General features: G+C 39.2%; 1 protein-coding gene across 13 annotated transcripts in view; it reads right to left on the reverse strand.

Annotated features, from left to right (window-relative positions):
• DOCK3 (dedicator of cytokinesis 3) overlaps positions 1-23,668 on the reverse strand; it is a 595,409-nt gene that overhangs the window by 52,921 nt on the left and 518,820 nt on the right. For 11 of the 13 annotated variants that reach the window (XM_058726765.1, XM_058726768.1, XM_058726767.1 and 8 more), the window contains 7 exons: positions 21,738-21,884; positions 19,684-19,782; positions 9,056-9,150; positions 7,228-7,303; positions 6,603-6,703; positions 6,281-6,339; positions 3,686-3,834 (listed from right to left, as the gene is read on the reverse strand). In XM_058726765.1, coding sequence (XP_058582748.1) covers positions 3,686-3,834; positions 6,281-6,339; positions 6,603-6,703; positions 7,228-7,303; positions 9,056-9,150; positions 19,684-19,782; positions 21,738-21,884 — 726 coding nt within the window. The remainder of the gene's footprint in view (positions 1-3,685; positions 3,835-6,280; positions 6,340-6,602; positions 6,704-7,227; positions 7,304-9,055; positions 9,151-19,683; positions 19,783-21,737; positions 21,885-23,668) is intronic. The other 2 variants (XM_058726766.1, XM_058726773.1) reach the window with 2 other exon arrangements.

A 23,668-nucleotide genomic window follows, 5' to 3' on the forward strand; every position in this document is an offset into this window, starting at 1 on the left:
ACAGGCTCCAGGCTCTGAGCCATCAGCCCAGAGCCTGACGCGGGGCTCGAACTCACGGAACGCGAGATCGTGACCTGGCTGAAGTCGGACGCTTAACCGACTGCGCCACCCAGGCGCCCCCCTAGACCCTCTTTTAACAAACTCAGTGACCCATGGTGCAGTTCTGCAATGTCATCTGCTTCTCCATAACTAGGTTCTCTCATCAGGCAGTTGTGCATTTTGCATAATTTAGAAGGTTGTGAAAAAAAAGAAAATTAAGTTCTTTTCTGTTTGAAGTTATTATTTTCTGAAGAAATGAAGGCATTAGAGTTGCACACTCCAAAAATGGATTCTTATGTTAAATACTATTTACCCATGATAAAGAACATTTATAAAAAACCTACAACTAGCTAGCATCATACTTAATTGTGAAACACCAAATACTTCCCCTGAAGATTAAGAGCAAAGCAAGGATGTCCACTCTCATCACTCTTATTTAACACCAGACCAGAGGTCCTAGCCAGTGCAATGAAGTAGAAAAAAAAAAAAAAATAAGGGGCATACAGATTAGAAAGGAAGAAATAAAACAGTCTCTGTTTGAAAGTGAAAGGATTAGAGCACTGGGTATTGTATGGAAACCAATTTGACAATAAATTTCATAAAAAAATGAAAGTGATAGGATTAACTAAATAGAAAATCCCAAGGAATCTCCAAAACCTTCTACAGCTAATAAGTAAGTTTAGCAAGGGTGCAGGATATAATATTAATATACAAAACAACTGTATTTCTATGTACTAGCAACAAACAACTGGAAAGTAAAATTTAAAAATCAGAATAATTTATAATAGCACCAAAAACCAGGAAATACTTAACATATAAATCTAACATGTACAAATCTGTATGCTGAAACTATAAAACATTAATGAAAAAATAAAAGAATACCTAAAAAATGGAAAGACATATTGCCTTAATGGACTAGAAGTATGATTAAGTATTACTAAGATATCGATTCTTTCCAATTTGATCTACAGATTATAATGCAATCTCAACCAAAATCTCAGCAGTAATTTCTGAAGATATTGACATGCTAATTCTGAGACTTAAAAGAAAAGGAACTGGAATAGGTAAGACAATACTGAAAAAAAAATTTGGAGAATTCACACCGCTTGATTTTAAGACTATGAAGCTACCATAATCAAGACTGTGTGGGAATGGTGAAAGGTAAGACATAGATCAATGGAAAGACTGGAGAACTGTATACTATGTACATGTGGAGAGAACTGTACACATACAGTGAACTGATTTTTGACAAAGAATAGTTTTTCTCTTAACAAAGGTGTTGGACCTCCATGTGTGAAAAGGAAAAAAAAAAGTCTTGACCCATACTTCACATCTTACACAAAGCCTACCTCAAAATAGGTAATAGATCTAAATATAAAATTATAAAACCTCTAGAAGAAACACAGGAGAAAAAATTTCATGGTCCTGGGCAAAGATTTCTCAGATATGATCTCAAAAGCATGATCTATAGAAGAAAACCATTGATAAAATGGATTGCATAAGAATTAAAAATTTTCATTCTGTGAAAAACACTATTGTAAGTGGGAAGCCAAGCTAAAGACTGGGAGGAAATATTTGTAAATCATATATTCAACAAAAGACTTACATCTAGAATACATAAAGAACTCTCAAACTCAACAACAGGAAAACAAATAACCCAATTAAAATGAATACAAGTTTTGAATAACCATTTCACCAAAGAAGATATAAAGACAGAAACACATTAAAAGATGCTCAACATCATTAATCATTAAAGAAATGGAAATTAAAACCACCAAGATATACAACTATGTATCTATTAGAATGGCTAAAAAACACACACAAAGAGATGATATCAAATTCTGATGAGCATATGGACTAAAACTCTCATACAATGCTGCTGGGATTTCAAATTTGCAGCAATGTGGATGGAACTGGAAGGTATTATGCTAAGTGAAATAAGTCCATCAGAGAAAGACAGATATATGTATTCACTCATATGTGGATCTTGAGAAACTTAACAGAAGACCATGGGCGAAGGGAAGGGGAAAAAAAAGTTACAGAGAGGGAGGGAGGCAAACCATAAGAGGCTCTTAAGGACTGAGAACAAACCGAGGGTAGATGGGGAGTGGAGGAGGGGAAAGTGGGTGATGGGCAGGAAGGAGGGCACCTGTTGGGATGAGCACTGGGTGTTGTATGTAAGCCAACTTGACAATAAATTATATTAAAAAAAAAAGAAAAAATGGCATAGCCATTTGGGAATAAAATTTGATAGCATCTTATAAAGTTAAACATACATTTACAATAGCCAACAATCCTATTCCTAGAAATTTACCTAAGAAAAATGAAAGTTTATATTCATACAAAAACCTGTAAAGAAATATTTTTAATAGCTTTATTCATAACCAACAAAAAGTGGAAATAGTGCAAATGTCTTTCAAATAGTGAATAACTGCAATGGAATACCACTCAGCAACAGAAAAATTGGTATGTGCAACAACATGGATGAACCTCTGGATGGCATTATGCTGAGTGAAAGAAGTCAGACTCAAAAGGCTACATTCTACATTATTTCATTCAAATGACATTCGGGAAAAGGCACACCTACAGTGATGGAGAACAGACTGTCATAGGTTAAAGGTAGGGGGAAGGTTTGACTACAAAATGGTAGCATGATGGAATTCTTAGGAATTTCAAAAATCTTGATTGTGGTGGTGGTTACATGACTATGTGTTTATCAAAATTTACAGAACTTTAAATCACAAAGAATGAATTCTGCTCTTTGTAAACTTAAAAACAAACAAATAAACAAGTAAGAATTTAAAAATTATTGTCTGTCTGGTCTGTTCCTCACTGTTACAACTACTTACTACAAGACCACTGGTTATCTCAGAGTCACAGGGTTAGGAGGGAGCTTACTGGGAAACGGGTACAGTCTCCAATCCAATACATAAATTTCTTCTAGAGGTCTCCTGGGAGCTTCTGCTTGAGAATCACCAGCAAAGATCTCCCCATCTCCCAAAGCAGGCTAGCTTACACTGGACAGTTCCTGTTGCTAGCAAGTTACTTCTTTTATTAGCTAAAATCAGCTTCCCTACCACTGACCACTATTGGTCCTAGCCCTATTCCTTGGAGCTACACATAAAAAGGCAGGGGCCATCTCCTCTGCCTTAGAGGTGGCAGAAGATATGCATAGAGGAACAGTCTGAAGTGACTTAGTCAGAAGCTAAGGGCTTATACCTTCTGGACCCACCCCTCTGTGCAGGAGTCTATGAAATTCTGGGCTACCATGAGCCATGAGACGTCATATGATCTTGGCTCTAGCCCTAGAAATGCCTGGACCATGCACTAGAGAGGAAGGGTACTATGCTCCCAGGGCCTCTCCTGAATGAAACTTGATCACAGTCTCAGTCACTCTCTCCTTGAACAGAAAATTTCTTTATATCATGTTCATTCCTTTCCTATTATTCTTTTCTGACCTCTAGCTTCATGAAGAGAATCCACAAATCAATTCTGGTCAGCAATTAAGGGAAAACCCTTGAACAGGATTCAAAATGGGCAAGCCAAGATGGGCTGTAGCCATTCCCACTAGAAACATAGTCTGGCCATCTGGATAACCTGCCTGGGCAGAAGGGGTCCATTCAGAGGAGAGAAGTTGTCATCTTACCTGTTTAAAGTTGCCATTTTTCCTCTGCTCCCAGTCCATCATGTCATGAAAGATGGGAATCATGATGTTCCGTACTTCTGGCTGTGGGACCAGTGTCACACCCAGAAAAGGACCAATCATTCCCGGAATAAAGTGGATCTTATGTTCACCTGAACAACAAAACCCAATACATATTAGTTTATGCTTTCTTTGCTCCTTCTATAGAAGCTTCCCAAGTGTGGCCATAGCAGATACTTTCATCTGCCCTGGAAACATTGAGAGGAAAGCAAGCTCTCCCCTATGGCTCTCTGAGATACTCTTTTCCTTGGCTTTTTAGAATTCATAGATAAAACTGGCCCATCCCAGCTAAAACAAATGTTCAACAGGCATAAATTGCCTTTCCAAAGAATTTATGGGGAAACTACCCGAAAATCATTCCAAGGTCAAGGAACAGAGTTCACTACTTTAGACAGAATAGGATTTCTGAGTAACCTATGACAGTTTCATATTGTTCAGCATTTATTTAGCAAGGAATATTTATCCATTTCTGCTTAAACACAATGCACTATCCCTGGGGTCTCTACCTCTAGCCCAAAGGCATTTAAGAGTTTCTTAAATACTGAGAACAAACTGAGGGTTGATGGGGGTGGGGGAGAGGGGAAAGTGGGTGATAGGCATTGAGGAGGGCACGTGTTGGGATGACCACTGAGTGTTGCACTGAAACCAACTTTACAATAAATTATATTTAATATAAAAAATAAAAATAAATAAGTGATGAGGTTTTCATAGACCCTGGTCCAGCCACCAGAGGCCTGAAGTTCATGGGCCTCTTCAAAGTCTGTGCTCATGTCTGCCCAAAAGGTTTCCTCCTGAGTTAGCAGGAGCCTCCTGCGCAGCCCTACTTGGACAGAATGGCTCAGGGACTCTGTCTGTGCTCCTCCCCATGTCTGTCCCTTGTCTTCACATTGCACTCTGATGGTAGCACTGCATCTACACAGACTAGACCAGCTCATCCCCCAACATTCTTTCCATGGGAAGTGGGTGATGCAGGCTTCCTTGACTGGCCTGCAATCTGGGGCATGTTCTCAGAAGCCAGGGCAAGTCCTGAGGACTGTGGGACAGAACTTTTCTCTTTCTTGCAGTGGTGGAACAGAGTGAACCATTTTACAGAGCTTTACTTTCAGTCCTTCAGAGTCTATAAAGGAGACAAACTGTGGACCAGTGTAATGATTGCTATAGCCAAGTAAAATCCATTCTTGAGGACCAGAAAATGCCATTTACACGCAAACACACACACACACACACACACACACACACACACACACACACACACAAGATAGAGTCAGGAATAGCTTTACCAGGCAAATTTGGCATCTTTTTTGGTTTCTTCTATTGTGAAAGCCTATCTAAGGGGCCAATATTAGCCCTGAGGCTGATTCTACATATTCCAATCTTGGTATTTGGTACAGTTTATTAGTACCTTGTGTTCCTGGGAATTTCAGAGTCAACTTCAGGGTTAAGACCTATACCCAGACTATGCTGGATGCAGGGTGTAAGAGTACTGAATTGGAAAGCCTGCTTGGTGAAATGTATCCCCACTCACAGAAGGAAGCCCTAATCTTCACTGGCAGGAATGCCTCCCACCTTGTTTGCTGCTTTAGGGTTAGTGACTGAGATGGTTAATGGAGGACTGGGAGATTTTATGACTACCATTCCTAAGGCTTCAGAGGCATGAACTCATTTGAAAACAGTAAGAGCTAGGAAGGGTAATGGCTTTTCAGGGTAACAGCTTCTCTAGTATCCTGAGAGGCCACTCAGAAGCCTATAATACCAAAGGATGGCTCTCCTAGTCACCAGGGCAATACAAGGATTCCACCAAACAATCTGACAATTTCAGATCCAAAGCACTGGGTATTAGAGAAGCTGCTGAAGGAAAGGGAGCTAAAATCAAGCTCACGTAGGGGCTGCAATTCCCTTCTTGCATGCAATCTTCGTGCAACTGGTGGCAGAAACCTGATCTGCATGGCCTGAATACCAGAGACCCAAAAGATGTTTCAATATTTATGGAAATGAATAGCTGCCCTTGCTCATGTGCTGAGTATTTCCAAGATCTATGCTTCTGTGCACTTACCATGATGAACACTGAGTAATGTACAGAAATGCTGAATCACTATATTGTACACCTGTAACTAATATAACACTGTATGTTAACTATATTGGGATTAAAATTAAACACTTAATTAAAAAAAAGATCTATGTTTTTGAGTCTGCCACTTTTGGACTGGGACATGAAGAGTACAGAAGATCTTACTGGCATCAGTTCTTAAACTGGAAAAAACTCCTAGAGCCTTCATACTCTTCTCCTTTGGACTTTATTTCTCAAAAAAGGGAACGTGCATGTGTGTTACTGGGGTCTTGCTTCTCAGCCTAACTCTCCCTCAAAAAGGCTCCGTGTACATGTGTGGCAACTTCCACCTGAGGTGTTACGTTAAAGATATGTAAAGGTCACTTTGGTCTGAATTAACATCCATAAAACCTGGGGGAAGTTACTAGTCTTATCACTTTTTATTTGGCTATGCAATATGTGGAAGGGAAAAATAGGAAGAAAAGACCTACCCAAATTCTGCCACATGCTGAACAGTTCATAAGCCATCATCACACGCATGTCCCCATACCTGGAAATAATAACACAGGATCCAGCTTTCAGTGGGAGAAAGTTCAGGAAGGTGGGGCTATAAACCCAATAAGGCTAGCACTTCAGCACTGTCTCTAATGCTTCCCCCAGCACTACGTCATTTGGCTGTCAACTGAACTCTCACATTTGGCTCTTTGGAAAGCTACCCAGTGAGAATCTTGTGGACTTCTGAGGAACCGCTCATGGAAACATAACCCTATCTGGATGTGTGGTAGGGAGGTGAATAAGAAACATATGTCTTACTTATCTATAATCTTCTTCCTCTTGGCTGAAGTGATGATTTCTAGCTGAAGGCTTGGCTGATTTATGAACAGAACTGCCAGGCTAAAATAAGAATTCCACACCTAGAGAGACAGAGAAAGAGAAAACTTGTGACAGCCCAAGTCCTTAACCTTGCAAGGAGAGATTCTAAATATATGGATGTAGCACAGAATTCATTTTACAATTTTAAGATTTTGATTTTTTTCCTTTATAAATGTCTTTGCAAACAACTTTTTTTTTCTTTCTTGACTCCTCTTAAAACCAACAGTGTTGTTTCTGGCCTAGAAAGCCTACTCCTGGATGTCTGGTTCCCGGTACCTCCAAAAGGGAGACTCTTGGGTCATATCCTAGTCATTATCAAACTTGGAAGTGGTTCAATACTATGAGCATATTAATAAAGCAAAAGCCCAGTGAGCCTGCCCCAGCTCCCAGCCACACATCTGACACCTAGCTAAGTCCATTTCAAATTCCTGACCTGAAAAATTGTGAGTAAAATAAAATGGTTGTTAATTTTAAGTAAAACAAAAACAGGAACAAAAACAGTGAGCTTGCTTTTTGGCTTTCTAGTGTTATTACAAATATAGCAATGGATCTCAGGAGCTCCTACCTTAAAGTCGAAGTCTGTCTCTGTAAAATTCTTGTGCAGTGCAGAAGACAGGTACTGGACAGTAGTGACTATAATACTGTAGTAAGGGAACAAGGCATTGGCAGAGTTAAAAGACTAACAATGGCATCTGTCAACTTAGCATCTATGACCTATGAGTAAACATCTTGAGTACAACTTGCTCTCATCTAAGATGTAACTATGAGGGAAATGGATAGATGGCAGAAACCTCACAGAAAACTGGTCTGGGAGAAATGCTCCATAGTTGGCAGGACAGCATAGAACATCAGTGGGTTCTAGGCCTGGCTCTGCCATTACCTGACCTTGGTACAACTTCTGCCTGAGCCCAAGGGTCCCTCCCTATAACAGGGGTGGGGGAAGTTAGTTGGTTCTTTACGATTTCTTCTAGTTCAAAGAGTGATTCTAGTATTTTGAGGACTTTTGGGTAATGAATGTATATAATGACTACCAGAGAACTTAGAGAATAATTTTATTTTACTTGATAATAAGCATTTATAATGATTAAATCCCTTTTATCATATACTCTTATCATATACTATTATTTTTATCTATAAGTCATTTGTTTTCAGCCTTTGGTCTAGAATATCACTCTCAATTTTAGCCTGGGCAAATACAAGGAGCAATGGGAGCCTGGCTTGCCAGAGTCAAGGGCACAGGTTAAAGCAGAGAGGAAATGAAGTGGGACAGGCAGGTAAGGGTTTGATTACAGAGGGCCTTAGGTGCCAGGCAAAAGAACGTATGTCTAACACTGACTATCCTGGCTTTGGTGCAGAAGAGAGGCAAGGCAAAAAAAAAAAGTGCATTAGAGAGACCAGCACAGGAAGTAACAAATTTGAAAGGTAAAAGCCTTAAAAGAAGAGGTTGTTCCTGTAGGATGGGCTGAGGAGGACCATGAAGTGCTCTGAGTAGAGCTAAGAGAAAGAAACAAAAGACAGTCAAATGGAAAATCCATGATTTGAGGAAATACATGTGCAACTTTGTTTATAACCATTCTTCTGTTCTCTATAAAATGTTTGCAATTTTGAAAAAAGAAAAAAAGTGCTCCATAAAAGATACAAAGTGGAAAGACCGTACTGATACCTTGTGAATATCTAACATAAGTAATGCCACTATGTTACATGTATTGCCAACATAAAAAGCGAATCAGTGGGAGAAGGCAGAGGGCTAGAAAGTGGAAACCAAGTGGCTTTCTCCTGAGTGGAGGGAAACCAGATGAGTTAGCACCTTACCACCTGCATCACTCTCCTGGTTTGCCAATTAGAAGTACAGGCTAGAAATATGAATGGAACAGGCGACTGGGGGCAGTCTAAGGGTGAATTCTGTGGCTGGACTCAGAAGTGGTCAAAGCCTTACAGCCAGGTCTTGGGTGGGTAATGAGCATTAGCTGTGGGAGGCAAGCAATATCTGGCAGACAACACAAATCAAATGAAGAGGAGGGCTTGGGATACTGCTTGCAACTAGAGAGCAACAAAGGCCAGTGGTCCATGAAACAGGTCTTCCTCAAGGAGGAACCTTCTCTGGGTATTATTATTTCACATCCTTTGTATTCCTTTTCTATATGAACCATGGCATCATCTGCCAGGCACTTAAGACTCCATTTTGAACTATCTTCAATGCTTTCTTCTTGAATTTATGGTAAACAGTCAAGTCCTGCTGATTGTGCCTCCAAACATTTTTCACATTTACCCAATTCTCTCTGTCCCCAAGGCCTTGGCAATCATCTCTGTCTTGCTTTCTCTCTGCCTCTCACACACACTCTCTCTCCTTAGTCTGAGAATAGCTCTGTTGATGCTGGTGCTTCCACACTCACTTGCTTGTGAGAAGTCTCATCACCATCCAGTCCCGAGGGAAGACACTCATCTTCATCAGGTTCCGGAACACACAGAAAATCTTCAGCAGGAATTCCTGATCCAGGAGGAAAATCTGATGTGAGATACCACCACTACTACTACAGCATGCATTTCCTCAACAGGGCTTTCCTGACCTCTAGACCATAAGAATGGGTGGAATCAGTGGGTCAGATTCCGATTCCCTTTGTGAGTTACTTCTCTTTTAGAGGACTGCATGAGAGTCAGATGTAGGCCAGATGGGAGAAGACCCAAACTGGGTAGAACAGATGCAGCTCTGTACCCACTGAGCCTAGTACCTAAATCCCAAAGCATAGGGAAAATTACAGCCCATCAGAACCGGTATCCAACTGGGTCTGTGGGTCTCATTCTTTGGGCCCTGGCCCTTGGGCACTTCATGCTAAGAATCTGCTTTCGTGGATGTTAAGAACACATTGACAGGAGAAGCACTTTAGGAATGGCAGAATGAAGACCTCCAAAAATGTGCTCCTATATGAAAGCAATGAGAATACTGGCAAAGACAGGTTAAGCAAGGACTTACAACAATCCAAAGAGTGCTATTCAAGAAAAATGGGTTGAATCTTAGTAGAACAGTGGACTTCATTGCATTTTAATTTGCCCTATTCCCATCCCCTTCTTCTTCCTACCTCCATGGTATCCTTGAAAACAAGCAACTGCAGAACCACAGTAATAGTGAAAACCAGCAGCTTAGCATTCACTAGAAGGGACAAAATGGTTTTGGAGCTCCCTCAAAAGTGCCGTCCTCAGAAAATTGTTAACTTTTCTATCTGTCTGGCAGCAACCTAGGAAATTCCCATTCAGAGAGCTTGTTCGATCTGGTTCAGAGCTTACTCAGTGAGAAGAGCCTTTTACTTGGGGGCATTTATTGGGGAAAAAAATCAGCCATAAGGATTTAACATCCCAGCTGCATGAAGAGGCCATATCAGAACACGTAAGAAAATTGCCAGAAGAGTTAAAAGAAAATCTGGGGAATGATATATGTGTGTGTGTGTGTGTGTGTGTGTGTGTGTGTATAGGGACTTTGAAAATCTCTGACATATACCTGGGAATCTGGAAGTCCACACACATGTTAGGGCTGTACATATTCCAAGGAAAGACCGAAGAAACCTAATCTCTCACCCTGGCTGACTTTGTGGCTCTATGAGAAGTAGGAAGTGAAGGCTAAGGCAATAATGTAAACTGCTGGAGCACTGAAGGTGAGGCCCAATACATGCATACAGACACTTAGCAAAGTATCAAAGACTTATTGGCTTAAGGCATTTAAGGAAATCTCTGTCTAGGTGTTAGCCGACCACTAAGCTAACTGAATGAAGACCTCAGTGGCTTCACACAACAAAGAATACAGACATTAAAGAATTAGTCCAGGAAAGTCACTAAACAAGCAAGCAAACAAATATCAATAACAACAACAAAACAAAAAAAAGCAACAACAACTAATCCTGGGATGTGGGGTGGGTGGGGTGAGATCTGATTTCCAGAGTTGCCACATTATTTACATTTTCCAGTTTTCAACAAAAAAATTATAAGATATGAAATTAAACATGAAAGTATGACCCATACACAGGAAAAAGAAGTCAAGAGAAACTTTACCTGAGGTAGCTCAAATACTGGACTTACTAGGAAAAGACTTTAAATCAGCTGTTATAATACCCTCAAAGAACTAAAGGAAACCATGCCAAAGAATTAAAGGAAAGTACAAGGACATTATCTCACCAAATAGAGAATATCAATAAAATAGATATAAATTATTTAAAAAGCATTAAGTAGAAATTTTAGAGTTTAATAGTACCATACCTAAAATGTAAATTTTGCTAGAGAAGCTCAACAGCAGATTTGAACTGACAGAAGAAAGAATCAGCAAATTTAAAAGATAGGTCAACTGAGATTGTTCAGAGGAACAGAAAGAAAAATATGGAGAAAAACAAACAAAGCATGAGACCTGTGGGACACCACCAATTGTAAAAACATACAAATAATAGGAGAATCAGAAAAAGAGGAGAGAAAAAGAGGAGGAGATGTTGAAGAACTTTTTGAAGGAATATTGGTTAACCCAAATTTGATGAAAAAACTCCAATTACACATCCAAACAGCTCAATGAACTCCAGATAGGATAAGATCAAAGAAATCTATATACAGACATATCATAGTGAAACTGCCAAATGCCAAAAACAAAGAGAGAATCTTGAAAGCGACAAGAGAAAAATAATTTATCATGTGCAAATGATTTTCAATAATAGGTAACTTACCAGCAGATATGATGGAGGCCAGAAGGTATTAGAATGACATATTCAAAGTACTGAAATAACATGAACAAAGAGTCCTGAATCTAGCGAGACTATCATTCAAAAATGAAGACAAAATTAAGACATTCTTAATGTAAAGAAAAATGTAATGTAAAAAAAAAATTCTTAAGAGTAAAAAAAAAAAAACCCCAAAACTGTGAGAATTTATTAGTAGACCTGCCCTATAAGAAATACTAATGGGAGTCTCTCAGACTTAAATAAAAGTAACTTAATTGATATAAAGAAATATAAAGCACTAGGAAAGGTGACTATATAGGTAAATATAGAAGATAGTATATATGTAAATTCATTTACTCTTTTCCTTTTTGATTTACAAGGCAACTGCATAAAGCAATATTTATAAAACTATGTTGATGAGATTATAATATATAAATATGTAATTTATATGACAGTAACAGCACAAAAAGGGGAAAGAACTGGAGTTTTGTTGGAGCAAGGTTTTGTATACTATAAAATGAAATTGGTAGATAGTTTTAAGATGTTAATTGTAATTCCCAGGGCAATCACTAAGAAAATAACTTTAAAAATATACTAAAAGAAACAATGAAGGAATTAAAATGGCACACTAAAAATATTTATTTAACATAAAACAAGGGATAAATGGAGGAAAAGAGGGACAAAGAAGATATAAGACAGATATGAAACAAACAGCAAAATGGCAGATGTACATCCTAACTTATTGGTAATTACAGTAAATGTAAATGAATGAAACATTCTAATCAAAAGGCAGAGATGGAAAGATGGATAACAAAGAAACATTATCCAATTATATGTGGTCTACAAGATACATACTTTAGATTCAAAGACATAAATATATTGACAGTAAAAGGATAGGAAATATACTCAATGAAAATGGTACCCAAAAGAGAGCTGGTATGGCTATATTGATATTAAACAATATAGACTTTAACAAAAACTGTCATTAGAGACCAAAAAACCCCACCATTTTATAATAACTAAAGAGCCAATATGTTTTAAAGACTTAATTAACATATATGCATTTAAAACAGAACCCCAGAACACATGAAGCAAAATCTGACAGAATTAAAAGGAAAAATAGACAATTCAACAATGGTAGTTGGAGGCTTCAATATACCACTTTCAATAATGTATAGCACAACTAAATAGAGTATCAGCAAGGAAAAAGAAATCCTGAACAATACTATAGACTAATTAGACCTAATAGACATATAACATAGACACTCCATCCCACAATAGCAGGATACACATAGAAGGATATATGCATTCTCTTCTCTAGGACAGAATGTATGTCAGTCCATAAAAAAAGCCTCAATATATTTAAGAGAAATGAAATCATATAAAGCATGTTCTTCAACCACTATGGAAGGGAGTTAGAAATCTATAGTAGAAGGAAATTTGGGAAAGTAAAACACATGTGTATTAGGGGGTGCATGGGTGGCTCAGTTGGTTAAGCATCCATCTCTTGATTTCCACTCAGGTCATAATCTCATGGGTTGGTGAGTTCAAACCCCACACTGGGCTCTGAGCTGACTGTGGAGTCTACTTGGGGTTCTCTCTCTGCCCCTCACCCTGCTTCAGTGTTTGCTCTCTCTCTCAAAATAAATAAATTAAAAAATATATGTGACTTAAACAATAAACTCCCAAATAACCAATGGGTTAAACAAGAAAGCACAAGTGAAACTAGGAATACTTTGAGATGAATAAAAATGAAAACATCAAATCAAAATTTATGGGATGAAGCTATGACTTATAGCTATAGTGCCTACATTAAAAAGAGATAAGGTCTTGGAGTGCCTGGGTGGCTTAGTTGGTTGAGTAGCTGACTTTGGCTCAGGTCATGATCTCACAGTTTGTGAGTCTGAGCCCCACAATGGCTGGCTGCTGTCAGCACAGAGCCTGCTTCAGATCCTCTGTCCCCCTCTCTCTCTGCCCCTCCCCCACTCATGCTCATTCTCTCCCTCTCTTTCCCTCTCAAAAATAAATAATAAAATAAAATAAAATAAAAAGAGTTAAGATCTCAAATCAAAACCCACCTTACACCTTAAGGAACTAGAGAAAGAAGAGCAAACTAAACATAAAGCAAGTAGAAGGGAATAATAAGTGAAACAGACAGAACAGAACAGAGCAAAAAATGAAACCGAAAGTTGATTCTTTGAAAAGATCAACAAAATTGACAAACCCAAGAAAAAAGAGGGAAAAAAAAGAGAGAAAGAAGACACTATTACTAAAATTAGGAATGAAAGAAGGGACACCATTACCAATGACACAGAACTAAAAAGGATTATAAGGTACTACCATAAATAAATGTACACCAACAAATTATATAACCTCAATGAAATGGAAAAATTCTTAGAAAGATACAAAAAACCAGAATTCATTTAAAATGAAACAAAATCTGAATAGACCTATCATAAATGAAGAGATGAAATTAATAATTTAAAAGATTCACACTAAGAAAAGTGCATGACCAGATGGCTTCACTGGTGAATTCCACCAAATATTTAAACTAGAATTAATATTTGTCTTTTTGATTATATCCACTCTCAATGTGAAGTGGTGTCTTATTGTGGTTTTGACTCGCATTTCCCTAATGACTAATGAATGATGTTAAACATCTTTTCATGTGTGTATTGGCAATTTATGTATCTTTTTTTTTAAATATGAAATTTATTGTCAAATTGGTTTCCATACAACATCCAGTGCTCATCCCAACAGGTGCTCTCCTCAATGCCCATCACCCACCGTCCTCTCCCTCCCACCCCCCATCAACCCTCAGTTTATTCCCAGTTTTTAAGAGTCTCTTATGGTTTGGCTCCCTCCTTCTCTAACCTTTTTTTCCCCCTTCCCCTCCCCCATGGTCTTCTGTTAAGTCTCAGGATCCACATAAGAGTGAAAACATATGGTATCTGTCTTCCTCTGTATGGCTTATTTCACTTAGCATAACACTCTCCAGTTCCATCCACGTTGGTACAAAAGGCCATATTTCATTCTTTCTCATTGCCACGTAGTACTCCATTGTGTATATAAACCACAATTTCTTTATCCATTCATCAGTTGATGGACATTTAGGCTCTTTCCATAATTTGGCTATTGTTGAAAGTGCTGCTATAAACATTGGGGTCCAAGTGCCCCTATGCATCAGCACTCCTGTATCCCTTGGGTAAATTCCTAGCTGTGCTATTGATGGCTCATAGGGTAGATCTATTTTTAATTTTTTGAGGAACCTCCACACTGTTTTCCAGAGTGGCTGCATCAGTTTGCATTCCCACTAACAGTGCAAGAGGGTTCCCGTTTCTCCACATCCTTGCCAGCATCTAGAGTCTCCTGATTTGTTCATTTTGGCCACTCTGCCTGGCGTGAGGTGGTATCTGAGTGTGGTTTTGATTTGTATTTCCCTGATGAGGAGTGACGCTGAGCATCTTTTCATATGCCTGTTGGCCATCTGTATCTTCTTTGAGGAAATGTCTATTCAAATACTTTGCCCATTTTGAAATCAAGTTGCCTTTTTATTCTTGAATTGTAAGAGTTCTCTATATATTTTACATGCAAGTCCTTTAGTAGATATGATTTGTCAATATTTTCTTCCATTCTGTGGGTTGTTTCACTTTCTTGTTGGCATACTTTGAAATACATAAGTTTTTAATTTTGATGAAGTCTACATCTGTTTTTTCTTTTGTTGCTTGCTTTTGGTGTCATAACTAAGAAATCACTGCTAAACTGAAGGACACAAAGATACACTCCTATGTTTCCTTCTAAGAAGTTTATAGTTTAGCTCTTACATTTAGGTCTATGATCCCTTTCCTGTTGATTTTTAAAATATGATATGAGGTAGAGGTACAACTGTTTTTTTTTTTTTTTTTGGCACAGAGATATCAAATTGTCCCAGCACCATTTGCTGAAATGACTGCTTTACTCTTTGAATTATCTTGGCAATATTATTGAAAATCAAATGACTAAATACAAAGGTTTAGTTAGACTCTCAATCCAATTCCATTGATCTTTATGTCTATCTTTATGCTAGTACCAATTCTGATTACTGTTATTTTTTTGTAAGTTTTGAAACTGGGAAGTATGAATCCTTCAATTTTGTTTTCTTTTTCAAGACCATTTGGCTATTCTGAGTCCCTTTCATTCCACTATGAATTATAGATCAGACTGTCAACCTCTGCAAAATGGCAGCTCGAACTTGGAGAGGTCTTATATTAAAACCTATATATCACTTTGTGAAATACTGTCTTAACAGTATTAAGTGTTCCAATCTATGAACATGGGGTGTCTTTTCATTTATGTCTTTTAAAATCAATTTTCCTAATTATTTTATTTGTTTTTATACTATTATAAATGGAACTGGTCTCTTAATTTTATTTTTGAATTGTTCATTGCTAGTGCTAAGAAATACCATTGATTTTTGTACATTAATTGTGTATCCTGCAACTTTGCTGAACTTATTACTTCTGATAGTATTTTTTGGATGTCTTAGGATTTTCTGTAAACAAAATCATGTCATTTGAGGACATAGTTTTACTTCTTCCTTTCCCACCTGGGTGACTTTTATTTCTTTTTGTGCCTAAATGCTCCAGCTAGATCCTCCAATATAATGAATATAAGAGGTTAGAGCAGATGTCTTTCTCTTGTTCCTGACCTTAAGAGGAAAGCATTAAATCTTTTCTTATTAAGTCTGATGTTAGCTGTGGATTTTTCATAGATGTCCTTCATCAGTCTGAAGAAATTCCCTTCTATTTCTAGTTTGTTGAATGATTATATCATGAAAGGCTGGTGGATTTTTTTTAAAAATGTGTTTTTTTAACACCCATTATGATGATCCTCTTTTGGTCCTTTATTCTATTTAATGGTGTATTACATTGATTGATTAGCATATATTAAGCCAACCTTGCATTTCTGTGTTCAATCCCACTTGATCATGGTGTATGCCTCTTTTAATATGTTCCTGGATTCTGTTTGCTAGTATGCTGCTAAAGGTTTTGCATTTATATTTATAAGGGATATTGGTCTATAGTTTTCTTTTCCTGTGATGTCTGTTTTTGGTTTCCATGTCAGGGTAATACTGGCCTCATAAAATGAGTTGGGTTCCCTCCTCTTCTATTTCTTGTAAGAGCTTGTGAAGGATTGGTATTAATTCTTCCTTAAAAATTTGGTAGAATGTACCAATTAAGCCATCTGGTCTTGGGCTTTTCTTTGTGCAAAGTTATAAATTATTAGCTTGATCTTGTTAATTTGTGATGTCTTTTAAGAGGGATATAATCAGGGACACTTAACTGTATAGTTTAAAAGTGTAAATTTTATGGTATACAAATTATATCTCAATAATGCTGTCATGAAAAAAAGAACGTATGTACAGAACTCTATATTTGGTGTGGTGGACTGCATATGTTCCCTCATCTCTGTTTCAGCTCAAATCCTCTAAAATGATAGTTAAGAAATACATATGTCCACAGAGACAAAGGAAACAGGAAATAAGAACACAGTAATCAGAAGAGGTGAACAAATTTTGAAAGCTTTCATGGTGACTGACTTAATATACTTGAGAAAGATGACAGCCAAGAGCCTTTGGAAGTGATAGCAACAGGAAGCAAGGATCTCAGAAACTGTAGGCATCGCCAGGTACCTCTGTGGGACTGGGATATGAGGGCTAAAACCAGGAAGATTGATTGACAGTCTCCCTAAGATCGCTTCTGCCATCTCACGTCCCTGGGTGACCAGGCTTTCCCCATCCTGTCAGAAGACTGTGGGCTGCTCTCTGGAGTAGCTGATTACTGAGATCTGTTCTCAAGGATACAGCAACATATGAGGGTGGACATACCAAAATGAAAATAGGCACTGATACAAAGTTTACCTGCTACACTGGAAGGTCCCCAGACCCTTTGTGTTATTTGGTTCCCCAAATATTGGCAGGCTACTCCATCCCTAGGAAGGGTAAATGATTCCTCTCTCAGGAAATACACAAGTCCAAGAGAACACACCAGTAGCTATAGGAATTAGAGGATGCTCTGACCAAATGACCAGACCCTCTTTAGTCAGCTACAGGGAAGCCTGCTGGAGACAAGCCTTGCACACATATACAGCTTCTAAGTAGCACCAGAGCACTTCACTTTCAGACCCAGGACTGACATCCAAAAGTCTGTACATATAGGAGGAAAGTCTCTAACTTTTGTCTCTAACTTTGTTTCCTGAAACAAATAAAAACAGGGCAAGTTTCCAGGAAAAAAAAAGTGACCTGACAGTATCCAACAGATTTGACCTTGAGGAATGCTGGAAGGAGAGATTTATTACAGAGAGGTAGTAGGAAAGCCTAGCCAGATTTAAAAACCAAAAGGAAATAAGAAACATGCAAATAACAAAAGGAGCAATTAATTCCAGAAAAAAACAAAGTTTTACAAGAAAGGAAGTGTAGTAGCATAGTAGTTGGGTCACCACAGTATTTACCTAGCTGTAATAAAGAAGAGTTGATTACCAACTTAAACAAGAGTGTATGCAAACTATATTGGAATAAAGTAACCACCTATATTGGAAGAAAGAGAGGAAAGATGTGTATGTGTGTGTGGGGGGGGGAGGAGGAATGATACAGAAGAATCACCCTCATCTTTCATGGGAAGAAGAAAATAGATAATAACTGACAGTTAAAATTTTATTTATCATTTTTTTTTGACAGTTAAAATTTAAAAAAATTTTTTTTTCCACATTTATTTATTTTTGGGACAGAGAGAGACAGAGCATGAACAGGGGAGGGGCAGAGAGAGAGGGAGACACAGAATCGGAAACAGGCTCCAGGCTCTGAGCCATCAACCCAGAGCCTGACGCGGGGCTCGAACCCACGGACCGCGAGATCGTGACCTGGCTGAAGTCGGACGCCCAACCGACTACGCCACCCAGGTGCCCCTTGACAGTTAAAATTTTAAATGGCAGTAGAAACTTGAAGAACAGCAAAAGAGTTCAAAGTGGCTGCTTTTGGGGAGTAGCAATTGGACATGGGGTCAGGTTGAGGCAGGGAATGACCATTTTATGTTATAAGCTTTGTAATATGTTTTGACTTTTAAGACCCTGTATAATTAAAAATTTAAAAACCCACAAAGTTCTGGGTATAGTGCTTGCACACAGCAGGCTTTCAATAAATGAATAACAAATTTAAAAATAAAAAATTTATGTATATATATTGTTATAAAAATAAACATTTAATTAAAAAGTAAGAGAATGATGCTAGCCTGAGCTTTTGGATGCAAATCAGTTAGTATAACACATGTGATGAAAATGCTCTAGAACAGCCAACACTGGATTTTCAGGCTCCACACCCCAGCTCAAGCACTGCTTGACTTGGATGTGAGCTTTGGGCTCTGGCTAACTTTTGGCTCACTTCAAGGCTGTCAAAGTTCATCCCTCCAAGAAGATAGGCTGACCTTATGGCAATGAGTTAATGATAACAATCTGCAGAGATCCATGTCTGTGGAAAGGCAGGCAAGATCAAATACTAGCAAGTGACGCCTAATACTTATTAACTGATACAATATGATTAATAAAGGTCATGCAAATGAAAAACAATATAATGCATTATTATGAAATGCAAATGCTGTGGTTCTGAATGGAGGCAGAGCATACAACTAAAATTTGCAGTAGTTTGCTCGTCAAGGGATGAACTTAGTAAGTAGCACATTCTAAGGCAAAGACATAGCCCCAGTAGTTTGTCAGCAGTGATACCACTAGAAGCTTGGGAATGCTCCCTTGTCTGGATCATGGCCCATTTCTCTGCCCTATCTGCCCTGGTGCTCTAGATCTGGAGTCTGTAGCCAATGGGCAGTGCTCACTTTTGCTCTCTACAGGTCACTTCCAGAAATACATTTTAATGAAAAGTTGCCATTATTATTATTATTATTATTATTATTATTTATCATATAGTTATTAAACAGTGGAGTCTGATTTGGAGGGGCAAAATATAAGATGAGTGCTGAGTTCATAAGAAAGGGAAGAATTCTGGTTTGCTGACAGCTACGATGGCCTAGAGCAGTCTCTCATATAGGGACATGGTCACAGGGCTGCTATTAGTGAAAACTTGCCAGTGTTACTGAGGTCTGGGTGTGTAAGAACACTGCTGGCTTTCAGCTTTGGGAAGCCGTACACTCACAGCTGTAAAGTGGGGCTGGTGAACCCTTCACCCTAGGCAGAGCTGGTCACTTGTACTTGCTCCCCTGGCAGGAGAAAGCCCCTGGTCAGTCTTAGCTGCATGTTTCCTTTCCTGGGTGAAAAGTCAGTTCTGAGGTAGGTTTGCTGCCTACCTTGAGTTCATCTTTGCTCTGGAAGTTGTCCAGGAGGTGCTGGTAATGGGTGTCACACATCTGGCGGAGCAGCGAGAGAAGGCAGGACACATACTCACCCTGGGGACCAACCGAGAAAACACTTGGTGCAACTAATCACAAGAGCTGTGTTTCCCCAATCCACAGAGGGCAAGGAGAGAAGGAAGGGTCTGAGATGGCCCCAATGATCATGAAAGGGAAGGTGAGAACTCTGGCCCTGAAAATGAGTTTTCCTTTCTGCTAAGTTTTCTGAAGGGCTTGGGAGTTTTAATAAGACTTCTGTAGCATGGGACTAATGGTAAAACCTTAACCTATAACAAAGAAATATTGCAAAGTGAGACAGAAAGTCTCGGTTTTTTTCCTAGGAAATTTTTGGCTACACAATCCTTTGTCACTATATATTTCCAGGCCATTGTACTGAAGTTGAAAGGGATTACTCAGAACAGGGTGCTTGGCCTTCTCTGGGCAGAATGTGGGCTCTTCCCATATTGCTCCAAGATGGGATGGCCCTTCTTCAAAATTCTTCTGGGGACCTCATAGAGCTTACATGTGGTTACTGGAGCAGGAAGATGGAACAAAGTAGTTCGACATAACTTTCTGGAAAGTAGAGTCAAAACTGACCTTTATGAGAAGGTGAATTATGGGCTTTAAGATAAGTAAAAATTTATGGATACAAAAATGAGCCTTTAAGATTCCTTCAAGTTGCAACTTGGATAACATGGAAGAAGACCTTGTTTTAAGGACTCCAAGAATTTTACCATCTTAGGGCAATTTTTGGCATAGGGAAGCTGACCAAATATTTTTAAACTCATGGAAATTTGACAACAATATTTTTGGCTCTCAAATCATTTCTAGACACATGAAATTATTCTACAAATGTATATGTGTAGAACATATACATGTATATGAACCTCAGTTTTATCTGAGCATGGGCATAATAATGGGCATAATCTATAATTCCTAGATTTAGTAGGAGGATTGGAGGAATGAATGCACATAAAACTTTTCAGTGAAAAAGTCCAGTATGTACTTTTTTTGTACATAATTTACTGAGCACTTCCTAGTAAATTATGCAGTTATTATCATCTTCATTAAAACTATGTAATTTAGTGTAGCTAACTGAGTTAATATTTGTAAAGTGCATAAAGCAGGGGTAGGCCTATAGCAAGCATTGTGTAGTTGTTGGTCAGAAGGATGGGTTACCAGGACACACCAGGGTACATGTTTTTTACCTATAGTGAGAGTGCTCTCAACAGGAGATCCAAAGGGAACATTCTTTCTAAGCCCAGTGCTTCAGAACACATGCCTGCTCTCTGTTCCCCTTTCCCTCCCTAGCGTACTGGGGTTTGGCTAGCTCCCACAGAGAATTTGCTTCAAGGAAACCACTGCAGTCTCTCACCTGCCAAACGGAAGAGTCCGTGCAACCTGTTTATTGTGTTCTGCCATCAGGGGTAAGAAGTCCACTCTGGGTGGAGGAGTGGGGGCTGTCTCTCTGTCCCTCCTGAGACGTTTCCCCAGGCTGTTTCTCTTCTAATTGTCCAGTAATGCCAGTGCAATTCTAACTCATCACATTTTTTCCTGATGCTAGACATTTAGATACAAATGTTGTGTACAAAAATAGTAGTTTGTAGATACAACCAAATTCTAAGAAAATTATTCTGTTGTGCACATCATTTAGGAGAGCCTGCTACTAGAAGGAATACTCCATTTTCCCCCTTCAATCTCTTACTGCATCTCTGCTCCACTCTACAGAACAGGAAATGAGTTGGCACAAAGGCAAAGGCCAACAGAGACAGTGTGCAGGAAAGCGAGACAGGGAGCATTCCCCACATGTGCCCTAGAGTAGACTTCTGGGACTACAAACATAGAGCCTTCAGAGTGGAGACAGGAGCCAGATGCGAGAAAGGAAGAAGGCAGCATGCTGACAACCATGCAGGGAGGTGGAGATGAAGGTGGTGCTATGGGGAGGTGGGGTTGGTGTGGAGGAGCCCCAGGTTAGAAAAGAAGGCAAGAAAACCTGAATGTTAGTTACTAACAGTGATCTCGGCTGTGCACTGCGGGCACCGCTGCCCTCTTACCGCCTCCTGAGCGTGCGATTTGCTCATGATGGTGAGCAGAGTCTGCAAGAGCACGTCCAGGAGGCTCTCCACCATCATTTCTACCTCCTCCATGACATCTGCCTCCTGGAGCGAGCAGTGAGAGAGCACACCGTTAGCACCAACCTGGCTGACGTGCAGCTGGCAGCACTTACAAAGTGTGTGGCATCAGGAGTGGTCTTCTGATTGGACTCTCAACACTGAGCTTTTGGCTTCACTAGCATGAGATGTCAAGGACCTGGGACAACAGCTCTGAGAAAAGGTGAGGCAAACCTGTCTCTGTTGCCCTGGTATGGTAGCCGGGTCTTCGCCTAACCCAGCACCACTTGACACCCACAGTTCTGAACCTCAGGTAGATACCTTAATTTCAGTATACAAGGCAGAAGCAAAGGTCCTGAAGTACCTGTTTACCTTGATTTCCCTAGAAGAGTCTGGAGAAAGCACAACACTGCTAACACTTTGAGAAAATGGTATTCATGCCACAAGGTGTGGTGGTGGCACCTTCAGGACTGCTAACACACACCTGAATGCACATAGAAGTATTTCAGTCTTTAAAAGGAATGTTTTCTTCTCAGGGCTTTCTCCTTAGGCAATCTCAAGCTTTGCTGGCCCCACTGTTGCTCAGATATGTCTACATCTCTCTTTTGAGCTTCTCAGCATTCTTGCTCATGTTTCCTGTTCCACCTGAAGGACTCTGGTCTCAGTGTGTCTTTCTCAGGCAGCCTCACAAAAACAATGGCAGGACCCCACTAAGGGCTGCTTCTCAGCCACCACACTCTGAATTTAGGAAGTGTCTGTGCTGTCCTTCTATAGACCTCTCATGTTGAATCTCAAATCTTGTAGCCTAATTTTATTTATCTCAGAGATTCTCACTGCCCCTTCTCCAGCCTCTTTTTATTATTACTGGTACAAATGTCTATCTGTCCATCCATCCACCAACCCATTATTCATTAAGCAGTTACCATGTGCCACTCACTTTTTGTGAACCTGAGTATAGAAAGGTGAACAAGAAAGATAGTATCTTTATGCTCATGGAGCTTAAATTCCACCCCAATCCATTCATTTAATATAATTATACTGTGACCCATTCCACATGAAGAATTGGAGCAACTCTTGGTGCTAAAGTCATTTTTATCATCTGCTATACTGATCGCTAACACTCTCACCTGTGATGTCTCTCTGACTAGTTGTAAGCAACTAATTACACCTGACTCTAGTACCACAGATACAACCAGACCATCTCTTTCAGGTTTTTACCTGTTTCCATTCCTCCTCCATTCCTTTCCTTCCCTTTATTTTCCCTTCAGTTTCTCTCCTTTATTTAGCAATAAGTCTCCCACTTCCTCAAGTCTGGCCTTGGGCTGCTAATAGACCTTATGTGCTTGGTGTTGCCTCTCTGAGGCCTGGTGGGAAGGAGAGCTGCCAAGCCTTGCCTGGAGCCAAGAGCAAACAATAGGGCCACTACAAGCACCATAGGCACTCTGCCAAGCAGGGCCCTGTCACCAGATGGTACTTTAAGTCTGGACACCAAAGCACCCTATTGAGGCCCTGTATCTCACTCAAACCAACCACACTCTTTTTTTTTTTTCAGGACCTCTCCTGTTCCACATGGATAGCCTAACCTTGCACTCTTATCACCTGTCTACTGGCCTTCATTTTATTTTATTTATTTTTTATAGAGGAGTATCTATGTAACTTTATTCTAGGAAAATACACAGAAAGCAGTAACCATAAATGAAAGGACATACATTCTGTTGCATTAGAATTAATTATTCTGTTTATCAAAAGAAATAGCAGCAAAAATGAAAAGACAGACACAAAATGGGACAAGATTTTGGATATGGATATAACTGACAAAAAAAAAAAAAAGA

The sequence above is a fragment of the Neofelis nebulosa genome, chromosome 4 (assembly GCF_028018385.1).
Source record: "Neofelis nebulosa isolate mNeoNeb1 chromosome 4, mNeoNeb1.pri, whole genome shotgun sequence".
In the NCBI taxonomy this organism is placed as follows: Eukaryota; Metazoa; Chordata; class Mammalia; order Carnivora; family Felidae; genus Neofelis; species Neofelis nebulosa.